This window comes from Mus caroli, unplaced genomic scaffold (genome assembly GCF_978045245.1).
Source record: "Mus caroli unplaced genomic scaffold, Mus_caroli_1 scaffold_3, whole genome shotgun sequence".
Taxonomy (NCBI): domain Eukaryota; kingdom Metazoa; phylum Chordata; class Mammalia; order Rodentia; family Muridae; genus Mus; species Mus caroli.
This window is the reverse complement of record NW_028227258.1, coordinates 7,496,644-7,510,498: the sequence shown is the minus strand read 5'-3', so window position 1 is coordinate 7,510,498 and position 13,855 is coordinate 7,496,644. Positions and strand designations below refer to the sequence as shown.

Here is a 13,855-nt window from a genome sequence, read left to right as displayed (position 1 = left end):
GGTTTTTCTTAAAAACTGAATTTTTTTTTGAGAAATTTATACTGTGTTTTGATCATATAATAACATTTAATACCTAAATTTAAGAAGATTTCATTTTTGTTTATGTGTATGCCCCATGTGCTCTGGATGCTCTCAGAGGCCAGAAGGGGGTGTCAGATATCCTGGAGCTGTAGTTACAAGTGGTTGTGCGCTGTCTGGTGTGAGTGCTAGGAACTGAACTGTGGCCTCTGGAAGAAGAGTGAGCCCTTAACCCTTGAGCCATCTCTCCAGCCTCCTAAACCTCCCCCTGCCCCAAGACAAGATTTCTCTGTGTAGCCCTGGCTGTTCTGGAACTAATGCTGTAGACCAGGCTGGCTTCAGTCTCAGAGATCCTTCTGCCCGTGCCTCCTGAGTGCTGGGATTAAAGGTGTGGGCCACCATACCTGGACTCTCCCCAGTAATATTTGAGGAAATAGCTTTTTCATGGCACTTATGTCAAGAGTCTTCCTGGGTGGGCACTGTCTTTGTTCAATTTAAATTTGAGGCAGGCAGCTACTTTGGAAGCTTCAAGCGTGGTTCGTGCTTGCCTGCTCAGTTGACACTGGGATCCACTGAAGTTACACTGCTAGCAGTTTATAAAAGACTGACTTTGTAAACAGATAGACATCTCACTTGAAGGCTACTGGGTCAGTAGTGAAATGGGGAGCTGAAACTGTCCAGCCACCAGTGAGACGCTTCCAGCTAGTGAGAACCAATGGGGCCTCAGACCACATCTGAAACCTGACTCAGGGAATTCTGATAGTGACCACTGTGCCACACTGCCCAGGTTCTGGGCTGAGGAGACAGGAATGATGGGTCAGGAATGTTGGAGAGTTGTGTGGAAGGTGAGGGAAGTGCCTTGTGTATGCTCCTCTGCAGCAGACTGTAAGCCCAACACCATACTGTAAGCTCACCAGCATGGAAAGACAGACAGACAGGGGCATCAAACCTTTTGACACTGTGACACAATGTCTGTAGCAGTCCTGGGATGTGTGTGGCCAGTGGGCTGTTGGTTAGATCCCCAGTAGTGCTTAACATGGTGCATGGCTTAACATGGTTTGTAACTCCATGGGCATCCATGCTAGGATCTGCCATCAGATCTAGCTTTAAAAGCTACAAAATGAAGGTTGGATTATGAAGAACTTCATAATGAAGAACTCGGATTATGGTTTTATTGTTGCTTTTCCCTAAAGAGGGGCTGGAATAAGAGACCTGTATTTACAATCCATTGTGTTCTTGACTGCATGGGAGACTCAGAAAACTCTACATCTCTCAGTGCACGTTCTAAAAAAGACCTCTGTACCCTGAACATCTAAGCCGGGGCATGGCCTGCACTGCTGTTCCTCTGTCCTCAGCAAAGGTGGCTGTGACATTCTCTGCAGGAGTGCACATCACTCAGAAGCCAGTTACAGTCATCTGCTTGCACGTCTGCTTGTTTCTGCTATTGTTTGCACTTATCCATGGATCTGTCACAAGGCTCTGCCCACCCACATCTACCTTCTCGCACGTCCATCTTTGCTGACTGGATCATGAAGCTTTTTTTTTTTTTTTTTACTAATTATATATATATATATATATATATATATATATATATATATAATTTTATGTAGCATGTGTACATGTGTGCCTGTTTGCTTATATGATGAGCACCATGTACGTGCCTGGTGCCCACGGAGCCCAGAGGGGGAGTTGGGTACCTGGTATCTAGAGTTCCTGGAAGTTGTGAGGCACCGTGTGGGTGCTGGGAACCAAATTCAGGTCCTCCGAGAAAGCAGTTAGTGTTCTTAACCACTGAGCCATCTCTCTAGACCCCTTGGCTCTAGTTAAAGTGGGGGCTAGGCAACAGAGGAACTCCTGAGGGGAGCTTGATGAAGCAGACTCAAGGGTAGATGAAACCCTTCATCTCTGCGGCCTTGCTAGAAGGTGATGGAACTGGGTGACCCCATTAGCTGTGTGGTTGGGACAAGGGTTCAGCAAACTTCTGCAAGTGCCTATATTAGGTATCCTGCACAGAGCGGTGCGACTGTGCACTGGCCTGGCCCTCCAAACCCCAGGAACGGCATTTCTCTTACTCTATTCACTGAAAAGGTCACTCCACTTTTTAAAAACATCAACTCAAAGAATTCAGATGAAAATATTGCAGAATAAAACAGTAGCCACGCACACCTGACTTTCTTGGAGGTTTGGTGTCAGTCTTAGTGTAACAAATATGGTCACTGCCCCCACTTGCCTAGACTTGGAGAGTTGCAGGCAAGGTGTACAGTATGTACCATAGGGCCTGGCCCAAGCAGGTCACCGTCTGGCAGCTGCTGCAGTAGTGGGTAGTTACTGGTTCCTATGACAGCTGGTAGCCCTGAGCCACTAAGGAGGGCACAAAGTTGGGGATGGCACAGTGTTATGGAGGGTGGCGAGCATTCTGGATCCTGCCCTCGCAGCATCTCTCCCCTCTTCTGTGTCTATGTAACTCTATTCCCTCCCCCGGGGCAACTGCCCTTCTCTCTCGGGCTGTGTGGCTCTGGTGGTGTGCCGCCTGCCCCCTACTGGCTCCTGTAGGCTGAGTCTATTAGCAGAGTCCTTGTTAAAGTAAAGGAAGCAGCAGTGGGTCTTTTGTGGGGCACCCTGCCACCCCAAGGCAGACTTAGTTTTCTGCGAGGTCATTGAAATGAGAGGAGAGAAGCCTGGAGCAGGAAGAGAAATGAGCAACACAGAGAGGAACAAGGCAGAGGTGGAGAGAACCGAAGAGGCACTGGCGGCTCCGCTCCCCACACCCGGCCGAGCCCGACCGCCGCTTCCTCGCTAGACCGGTCATTCCTGCCCTATTTTTGTATTTCGTCTTTGAAAAATGAGTTTGCGTTTCCGCTTTTTGTAACGGCAAGATCTGGACAGTATTACTGGGCAAGAGGCGGCTTTGCGTGTACCCCCTAAGCTGAGTGCTGTCCTTGTGCCCCGATTGGGCACTGCTAACATCAGCTCACCCTTCGTCCAAACTCTTCCCCTTGCTTCACTTCCCGGGGGTAGCCGTCAATCAGGAAGCCCTTGGTGTTGCCCAGGCTGGCCACCATGGCCTCCTTCAGCAGCTCCAGAACGACACCCTACAGCAGAGAGAGTGGTCAGCATGGGGCCTAGCGGCACCCCCAAATCACAGTAAATGTGACTCCTCAGACATTTTTCTGAGAGGGGAGGATTGGGCAAGATTAATAGCAGATCTCTTGGGCTAACCTGCCCCGCCCCCACCCCCATCCCGCAATGTCTGCAGTGCGGATCAGTACTGGGTCAGGGTTCCACCAGGAGGGTTTTCCTTTCTGGTCTGTCCTTTCTGCTGTTATCTCACTAGAAAGACTTCAGCATCTTACACCCCATGAGACATGTTCCACATGTCTTGTTCCACACAGTAGCAGCTGATGGACGGTGGCACCATGGCAGGCACCATGGCAGGTTAGGAGCAAATGAAACGCTGCTGCCAGCGTTCTCCCAGTAAACATTATGCAAAACTTGACATGTGCTAACTTGAGAAGACTTTTAGACCAGAGAACTATTTTCTACCAACACGATTTTGCCTTTAAAAAGATTGATTAAACAAGTGTGCAAGGTAAGGAAAGAACAGCGCAGTGTGGGGAGGGGCCTTGGGAGGGGTGTGAGGAGACCTCCTTCCCTAGGGGAGGGGCCTTGGGAGGGATGGGAGGAGACCTCCTTCTCTAGGGGAGGGGATTGTGGGCGGGGTGGGAGGAGACCTCCTTCTCTAGTTTTTGGCAGGAGTCTGGGGAATGCAGAAGTCGCAGGCATGGCCAGAACCCTTCCTTAAATAATTGTGAATTAACTCTCCATCTAATTCACAGTCTAATGAGGAAGGCAGACAATGATAAACGAATATACTCTAGCTAAGGATAACAGGCACGGCAGAGCAGGACAAAGGGCCAGAGTATACCGGGGGGGTGTTGTTTTCTAGAGGGGAGGGGCTCCGTTAAGTTGTGACTAGGCAGAGCTCTGTAGGAGGCAAAAAGGTCAACTAGAACTGGGCAATGGAGAGGACTCAGGCTAAAGAGCCATCAAGGAGAGCCCGAGGCGGCAATAGCCGGACCCAAGGAAGAAGCCATAGGCAGCAAGGTGAGTGCTGGACGGGCACTACTTGATAAAAATCTTTATTTTGGGGGATGGAGACAAGACTCAGTGGCTACGAGCACTTGCTATGAAAACAGAAGAACCTGAATTCAAATTCCCAGTATCCACATTACAGAGCCGGGCACAGCAGCAAGTGTCTGTGGCCACACACAGCATTGGGAAGCAGAGACAGGTGGGTGGGTCCCAAGAGCATCCTAACCACCCAGCTTGGAGAAAAAAAAAAAAAGGGAGCTGCAGTTCAGTGAGAGAACCTACCTCAAAAACTCAGGTGGAAGCAATAGAGGAAGGCACCTAACATCCTCCTTTGGTCCTGAAACACGCACGCACGCACGCACGCACGCATGCACGCACGCACGCACACACGCACGCATGCACGCATAATCAGCAGAGAGATGTGAATACTCGCTGCTACTTAGCTTGCTCTCTCTGTCTTATGCACCGCCCATGACTGTGCTGGTTGCTTTTTGCCAACTTGACATAAACTTAGAAGCGCCTGCGAAGAGGAACTGCCTCTTCAGCTTTGGCCTCTGCTTCAGTTCTTGCCTTGAGCTCCTGCCCTGGCTTCCTCAGTAAACTGCTTTCCTGTAAACTGCTGTTGACTCTGGTGTTTGTCATAGCAACAGAAGAGTGACTAGAACAAGAATCCCTACTCAGAGGAGGGTCCTGTCCACAGTCAAGTTGGGTCCTCTCACACCAATAAACTCAGTCAAGATAATCTCCCACAGGGGACTGTCTCCTAAGTGATTCTGGAGCCTGTCAGGTGGACAGTCAGCACAAAGCATCACACATGCGCACTCCAACGAGGCGTCTGTTTCCTGGAGGCTTTGGATTTTAGCTTTCCATACTCTAAAGCTTTGAAGATCTTACTCTAAAGTGAGGCTCCTTTTGGAAACACATGAACCGGGCTGACACCTAAGGGGCTGGCCAAGGAACAGCTTGGAAGTTAGATGGTTGTCGACATAGGCCACCCTGCCTCAGGACTGTGGCCAAGGAGAGAAATCAAACCTCTCTCTGGATCCTGGGGTTTCTTCGTCTCCATGATCCAGCCTGCCGCGGTAGTCGGTGGCTTGGCTGCCAGGGAAGACAGGGTGGGTGTCTACTTACCGAGGGCACCAGATCTCCACGCTCCATGATGTCACGGATCAGTTTGCTTCTTTCGGATTCTGAGGTCAGTTCCTGGCGCAGGAGCTCACCAGTAGAGAGATGGGTGAAGCCATATTTTTCTGCCAGCTTCTCACACTGGGTGCCTTTGCCAGAGCCAGGGCCACCTTGGGAAGGAGACACATCAGACATGCATCTCAGGTCCACTGTCTCCTTTTGGGGGATGCAACAATTATTATTATTTTTTCTGGTGTATATTCATTGTATAAAATAATGGGTTTCATGATGTTTCATATGTGTTGATCATGTGCGCTGCAGAGACTCACTCACTGACCTCCCTCACCCCTGCAATACTCACTGACCCCCCCTCCCCTGCACCACTCACTGTCCCCCCTCACCCCTGCAATATTCACTGACCCCCCTTCTCCCCTGCACCACTCACTGTCCCCCCTCACCCCTACAACACTCACTGACCCCCTCACCCCTGCAATACTCACTGTCCCTCCTCACCCCTGCACTACTCACTGACCCACCTTACCCCTGCACTATTCACAGTCCCCCCCTCACCCCTGCAATACTGAGCGAGGCTCCCAAGCCCCTGGAACCTGCTGCTGTGATGATCTACCTGAGGCCACACTGCTCTCCAGCTCCCAGGTGGCCAGAGCTGTCCCATCCCTACACCTCCCCCACCTCCCAACCGTGGAGCCAAGGGTGATGCAGCCAAGAGCGGAAGCTGAGAGCAGTGGGGGTTTCAGCTGTTCATCCCATTTCCTTCCCCCACCTTTTCTCTTTTAAAAACCGATAAAAATAAAATAAAATAAAATGAAAGTAGCCTTGTAAAGTGTCAAAGAAACCCACAGGGGCTTTTCCACACTCCACAGGAGCCCATCCACAAATGACAAGGTGGAACTAGGACTTAGTTTGCTGGCTTCCGAGGACTCTGTTGGGTCAGTCAGTTGGTTCCACTGAAAGCGGATGGTGGTCTGCAGATACTATGCAGGGGGAGAGGAAAACTCTGGTCCCCCGTGTGAGGGGACGATGCTGAAATGCTCTAGAGAGAAGAGACGCCTGCATCCAGTCACTGCCTGCTTCATACATCGCCATGCTTCACTGATAATTAAAGTTCATAAGATATTTATACTGGTGAGTCTATCCATGTTCAGGAATGTGGTATGATTGGTTCCACATTCATGCATACAGCATGCAATCAAGCCAGAGGCCCCAGCACCTCCGTTTCCTCAAACATTCTTCTCCCATTTCCTCCTCTCCCAGGGCCAGCATGTCCTTTACGACAAGTGGAATAAATCAGGCACAGAAAGAAAGTCACCATGCTCTCATTATATGCAGCTTACACGGCAGCAGTTATGCTAACAGAAACAGCGTGGACCAGTGTTGGCCAGAGCCCAGCAGGGACGCCCCAATTCCTTCTGGAGGACTGTGGGACATTTGCTCTTCCTGGTACTCACCTTCAAATGCCAGGACCTTCCTATTCTTTTTACTCCTCAGATTTTAGGGGAAGAAGAACACCCTATGTTTATTTTATTTATCTGGTATATGTGTGTGTGTGTGTGTGTGTGTGGTGTGATGTTTGTATGTGTGTGTGTGGTGGTGTGTGTGTATGTGGTGTGTGGTGTGTGTGTGTGTGTGTGGTGTGTGTGTGAGAGAGAGAGAAGACATAGTACACAGCACCCATAGTTGGTGCTGGTTCATGCCTCCTGTTCATAGCTTCTTTAAAAAGGAATATTTGAAATAAAAACACAAAACACAATTGAGATTCTAGCCTGAATCCTAGCTCTCTTGGGTAGTGGGAACTGGCTGTTAAGGGATGCTCTTCCCAGCCCACTTTAGCAGAAGAGCCTCTCACGCGTCTCGCCGAGGCAGACAAGCCAGGGAAGATACATGTGTTCTGTCGTGTACGCATCCACATCGCTGCTTTAAGTCAAATGGGGAGGTCCAGACGCCCCCACAATGTTGCATGATCGGGCCAGACATCATAGGAATACAGCTATTACAGAGGCTAATAGAAACAGGGCAGGCCAGCACATGGACAGCCCTTTCCTTGGAGGCAGAGCAGTGACTCTCGCCTCCAGCTGTAATAGGATGGGAGAGTGTGGGGACAAGAGAAAGCCACTCAGAGTAAGGAGTGCTTCTAGGTAAATGTCTAGAGGGACTCACAGCTGAGCTCTGAGAGGCCACGGGACTTGTGTGGCTTGTGTTTACCTGGAAACTCTTTTCCCGGGATAGCTAGTGGCTGATCATGAAGAAAAGATATTTTCTGAGTTGCCTTCCAAGGCAAAGATGCTGTGTTCCAATTATTTCCTTTCTTCAGCCGCCTACTAATATGACTATTATAGGTTTGCCCCTCTGAAGCGTTGTTTAATAAATCTTGACACAGAGGCAATTAAAGCTCTCCATCTCAACAACAGCTGTGTGGAGCGGTGCTGCTGCCCGGGTTTCCTGCCTTCCGTGGGAGCAGGAGCTGCAGATTCTTAGCATTTTTGGCCCAAATGGTGCAGGCAGTGTGGAATTTTAAGTAACCTATACAAAGGCATGATTCTTCCCCTGGCTCCAAACTGGGGAGCCATGTGATCTCCTTACTGTAAGAAGGTCACAAACCTGCAAGTGACTGCACAGCTTTTCTGACATGCCATGAAGGTCTAACTCAGCACTTGGGGGTGCAGTGGGGCTTGGTGTCCCTCTAGGATAATTTAATGCAGGGGACAAAATTCTTTTGGAGAACTCCATCTCAAACTGAAGGGTTTGTGTTCTCTGATGGCCGGGTGCCTGAAGAAGACAATGGGCTATCACTTGGCTGCCACCACACCCATAGGCTTATACCTCCCAGCTGACTGGGACACAGCCCCTTGTGGTATGACTCAGAGTTTAGATGCAATTCTACCTTGAAGGGGTCTGTCAAAGTCTTCATGGCAAAAGAAGTGGAGAAATCCTTATTTTCAATATCAAATGGAATTAAAAAAAAACTGATCTATTGAATTTTCCTTGTGAGCCTGAAGTTGCACCATTGGAACAGGGTCAGTACTCAAAGACTGGCTTTCCACTCAGCCTGTTGGAGCCCGGGAGCCTAACTGAGCAAGGGGGGTTCTTCTGGACCTGGTGTTCTTTGGTCTATACCTGCACCTGTTTTCATAGCCTCCCCTTAAACGCAGCACCTGGATTCTCAGTGCTCCCACAGTGATGGTGCTGAGTGCTCCCATAGTGATAGTGCTGAGTACTCTCATAGAGATGGTGCTGAGTGTTCCCATAGTGATGGTGCTGAGTTTTTCCCACAGAGATGGTGCTGAGTGCTCCCATAGAGATGGTGCTGAGTGCTCCCACAGAGATGGTGCTGAGTGCTCCCACAGAGATGGTGCTAAGTGCTCCCATAGAGATGGTTCTGAGTGCTCCCACAGAGATGGTTCTGAGTGCTCCCATAGAGATGGTGCTGAGTACTCTCATAGAGATGGTGCTGAGTTTTTCTCACAGAGATGGTGCTGAGTTTTTCTCACAGAGATGGTGCTGAGTTTTTCTCACAGAGATGGTGCTGAGTGCTCCCATAGTGATGGTGCTGAGTGCTCCCATAGAGATGGTGCTGAGTGCTCCCATAGTGATGGTGCTGAGTACTCTCATAGAGATGGTGCTGAGTGTTCCCATAGTGATGGTGCTGAGTTTTTCCCACAGAGATGGTGCTGAGTGCTCCCATAGAGATGGTGCTGAGTGCTCCCATAGAGGTGGTGCTGAGTGCTCCCATAGAGATGGTGCTGAGTGCTCCCATAGAGGTGGTGCTGAGTGCTCCCATAGAGATGGGGCTGAGTGCTCCCATAGAGATGGTGCTGAGTGCTCCCACAGAGATGGTGCTGAGTGCTCCCATAGAGATGGGGCTGAGTGCTCCCATAGTGATGGTGCTGAGTGCTCCCACAGAGATGGTGCTGAGTGTTCCCATAGAGATGGGGCTGAGTGCTCCCATAGAGATGGTGCTGAGTGCTCCCACAGAGATGGTGCTGAGTACTCTCATAGAGATGGTGCTGAGTGTTCCCATAGTGATGGTGCTGAGTGTTCCCATAGTGATGGTGCTGAGTTTTTTCCACAGAGATGGTGCTGAGTGCTCCCACAGAGATGGTGCTGAGTGCTCCCATAGAGATGGTGCTGAGTGCTCCCACAGAGATGGTGCTGAGTGCTCCCATAGACAGAGAAGGTGCTAAGCTGGGTGTATGCTCTGTTGTTTCCGTTCTCTGCACCTGACACTCTACCTACCACCTCACAGATCAGTGAAGTAGAGCTGCGGTTATTTAAAAAGCCAAACCATGCTCTTTTTTGAGTTCACAGTCAATATTATAAACACGTTCCAGGAACCATGGTAACTTTTTTCTCTCCACTAAGTGGAAAGGATAGACGCTGCTTACCTAGGGCTACTCTGAAGTTCATCTCTTACAAAGAATTTCAAAGTCACTCTTTTATATATTTACAGTTCTGTATAGAGCCGGCATGGGTTGGCTATTTTAGATTTTACAGCATGAAGACATTATGTAGTCTAGGCTAGCTTTGAACTTGATGTAGCCAAGGATGATTTCTGGCCCTCCTTCCTCGGCTTCCCAAGTGAGGTGATTACAGGCATCACTACAACATCCGGTTTATTTGATCCCCTCTGGGTAAGCACTCTACCACCTGCGCCCTGGCCCCGCCCCGGCCCCGCCCCGGCCCCGCCCCGCCCCCGCCCCAGCCCCGCCCAGCCCCGCCCCGGCCCCGGCCCACAGTCTCCTTGGCTGACATTTTACTGTATGCTGTTTACTCTTGGGAGGTAACCTAGGGTTTAGCCTGAGGCCTGCTCACTCAGCTCTTCACTTGGGGACACTGTGGGTAGGCTTTCTCTGGTGTGACATTGACAAGCCTGGTGCTAACAGTCTTGGAGCTGAGTCTTCCTACCAGAGAAGTATCAGATTTAGGACAGGGTGACAGGAGACCTGCAGTTTCAACTGGGTGCCAGGCTCCGATTAAGACCCATAAGCGCCATCCAGAGGCAAGGGATGAGTAATTTACAGCCACCCCAACACAAATGCCATGTTAGGAGGAGTCTAACAGTGTAGAATCCTCTACCGTGTGGATGATGCAGCTCCACAAGTCCGTATCTGTGGCTGCGGACGGGCCCTTGACTGTTCCTGACCTTTGGTTTCTACTTGGGGAGAAGCAATCCATCTTCTACCTCACCCTGTCTGTGGTTTCTCCCTCTGCATCCGCAGTTCCTTGACCAGTTGCCAAGCTCTGTGTCTTCTTTTGAAAAAGCCTTTGAAATCTGCCTGTCATCTATAATCACACTATAAATGCCCTTCATCTTTTCTCTCAGAAAAACCACGATGCTTAGCCCCCGCCATTTCCAACAAACGCCCACTCCTTAGCTCAGTCCTGAATTATGACATTGACCACATCTGAATCAAACCCAGTTCAAAGTCGGAAGTGAGTGTGGGCACTTCGTTCCTTAGAAATGTCTGACCATGTATGGGCAGTAAGCTCTGTCAGTACGTATGAACTTCTGCATGTATGTGTGATAACAACATACACTGGACCCACAGAACTTACAGGGCTACGCTTCTCTAAGACAACAGTGGGGGAAAATGTCTGCTGGGTTCTGATTGCCTTTAGCAAAGGGTCCCAGGCTTACATTCCTACATTAGCTGGGGAATTAATTTTCTCATGACCCAGCTTCAGCAGTGCACACATCTGGTTGAACCGAAGCATTCGCCACTCAACTCAAGCCATCTCTCTAATGGTATCCTCCCATCCCCTCACTCTTCACTTTGTTTGTCCTTGTTGCGACCCCACCAAGTTGATCCAATTCCTCGATGCTCTACCTCTCAGCCAGCCTGATATCAGGCCCTAACTGGTAATGGATGCTCTACCTCCTTTGAAACTATGGTGCCTCCCATGACAGGCACTGCCCACTCTCTATAACAGTCAATTATTCACTTTATCCACTCTGAATTGGTAAGCACTCCTTGAGAGAGTGAGAAAACAGAGCCTCCTGGGCCATGAGACCTAACTTCATCACAGCCGTAACATCTCCTGGCAACCACATTCCTCCTCTGATGATATGAGGTGTTCCTGGTTGGATTTGAATATTTCCCTCAAAGTTCTCAGTGATCGTGAGATGGGAGGCAGAGACAGGTGAATCTCTGGAAGCTTACGGTCCAGTTATCTTAGCCTACTTGGGAAAGTTCCAGGCGATGAGAGACTCTGTCTCAAGCAAAAGGAAGACCAACATCCACGACTTTGACCTACACACACACACACACACACACACACACACACACACACACACAATCACACACACACACACAGCACATGCACAATGCCTACATGTGTACACACATGAGCACACACAGACACAGTCAGCTCTAATAGTGTATGCTTTTACAGTAATTAGACACACCTTTAAACTGTAGCACGATTTCCCACATCTTTAAAGGTGACCAGCCTCCGTAACCGTACCTTCGGCAGTACTAAGTACCTTTCACAAATCAACCTATGCTATTTTGCTTCTTAACTGTGAGTCTGAGCCACCCAGGGCCCACAAGTCACTTGTCACCTCCTACAGCCACCATGAGGCTTTGCTAAGCTGAGCTTCAATGTGTTCAATGCTCGGCGGCCTGGAGTGACTAGGAAAATATCTATTTACAATAGTCAACACTTCTACAAGCTCTGAAAGCCTCTGATAAGCATTTGGGTGAAACATGCCAGTGACAGGGTCAGCTGTGGAACATGTAAGACTTTAGATTGGGCTGAGACCCTGAGAGTAACAGGCCTGCTTCCTTATTATCAGGGCCTAGAATCTAGGAGGTGCGGGGCAACTGCTGGGCCAATGACCGGGTGATGAGCGTTCCACGAGGCAGTCCTGTGCACAGCACAACGATTCTTTGCTTTAGACCTGCTAATTGGTTGGGAGAGCATTGACTGATCTCTTTTCTGAGGTCACAAAGTTCCTACATCCTGGCTCTAATTAACAGTTGTTGATGTGATCACACAAGCTAAGTAAATCAGAGAGCTCTGACCTCTATGACACGTTAAGGGTCCCTTTACCTCCACGGCCTGGTTCCTTAACTGGATTCCACAAAGGGATCCCTACTTTGGGTGTGTTACACCATAGTCACCTAGCCTTCCTTTCACTGTGCTCCCGTCTATGGAAGGATTCTAATCCTGACATGTTAAAAGTTAGGTCTAGATTATTCTCTAAAGGCTCATTCATGAGATGAAGGCTTGAGCCCTCAGCCTGGCACTGTGGAAGGTAGTAGGGAGTTTAAGAGGTGGGACTTAGCAGAAGACTTGAGGTCTTTGCAATGTGTGCCCTGAAGGTGACTGTGATGCTGGCTCACTCATTTTCTATTTCATGACATGGTCATGAGGTGAGAAGTTCTGTTTGGTCATTGTGATCTCACCATGGCATTCCAGGCAGGCACTCCACTACTGATTCGCAGCCATAAACTACTTCTAGAGCTCTGTTCAGTCAGTATTTGGCTGCCTGGGTTTTCTCTTTACTGTGGAACTGGCACAGTCTTGGTTGGCAGGGGCTCCATCAGCACGGTTACTGCACTGAAAGAAGAAACTTAGGATGGGGGGAAAAACCCCAGACCAGAAAAAAATATTTATGAATGTCTGCAGCTGACACTGGGAGACTTGAAAGTTTAGAAGTTCCCCGAGAAAAGGGGGCAGGAATTTGCAATGCATCTTGAAATGTGTAAGAGAAAAATGGGATCTGATAGACAGAGCTGCGAGAAAACAAGACCTGGCAAAATGCTAACCGTACAACTTAGCTGACAGATACACAGTGCTCACTATAAAAATGCTCCTAGCTTGGTTGGAAGTTTGAAAATTCTCATTATTAAAAAAGAAAAAAAGAAAAAAAAGGAAGGAAGGAAGGGAGGAAGGGAAGAAGAGAGGAAGGGAGAGAGAGAGGGGGGAGAGAGAGAGAGAAGGAAAGAAAGAAGGAAAGAGAGAGAGAAGGAAGGAAGGAAAGAAAGAAAAGGAAGGAAGGAAGGAAGGAAGGAAGAAAGAAAGAAAGAAAGAGAAAGAGAAAGGAAAGTCTTCAAAAGATCCCCCAGGTGACTGTGGGCTGTGCCTGCCTGAGAGCTTGCTTTTCTGGACGACCCGAGGAAGAAGAGGTTTGTACTGGAGCCGGCGGCAGCCCAGAGAGGCTTGCTCATCTCTCTCTTCTTAATTACAGTGTAACAATGCTGAGATAACAGTGGTGAACAGTGGTGAACAAGTAACTGCTGTGATAGCTAATAAAGTCCTCATCCCCTTACCGAAGGCTGGGCCGTTCCTCTCACGGCAGATGGGAGGAACTGCTAGTGTTCTCTGTCAAGCTGGTGGGAAGAAAGTAAGACTGGGGGTTCAGAGACACGATGTGCCCGAGAGTCCCTGCATGCCATCCTGAAGAAAGCCCCCATTTTTCCAGGTGTTTTGGCTTGCTGTGTTATCTAATACACGTCTGCTTTGTTTGAAATAGGGCCTGCCAATGTTTGTGGCAGCCTTAGAAACAGAAGCTCTCTGCCACTCTACAAGAGAGAACACGATGCCAAGAGGCGCAGGTGCCCTGGTACTGCTCGGACCCCCACCTGTAAGGCCCTCT

At 49.3% G+C, this 13,855-nt stretch overlaps 1 protein-coding gene across 1 annotated transcript in view; it reads right to left on the bottom strand.

Moving 5' to 3' along the window:
• The window catches only part of Ak5 (adenylate kinase 5), a 190,611-nt gene that overhangs the window by 13,884 nt on the left and 162,872 nt on the right, over positions 1-13,855 (bottom strand). The window contains exons 11-12 of the mRNA XM_021158164.3: positions 5,242-5,405; positions 2,994-3,110 (exon numbers count right to left, since the gene is read on the bottom strand). Of these exons, the coding sequence (XP_021013823.1) occupies positions 2,994-3,110; positions 5,242-5,405 (281 nt within the window). The remainder of the gene's footprint in view (positions 1-2,993; positions 3,111-5,241; positions 5,406-13,855) is intronic.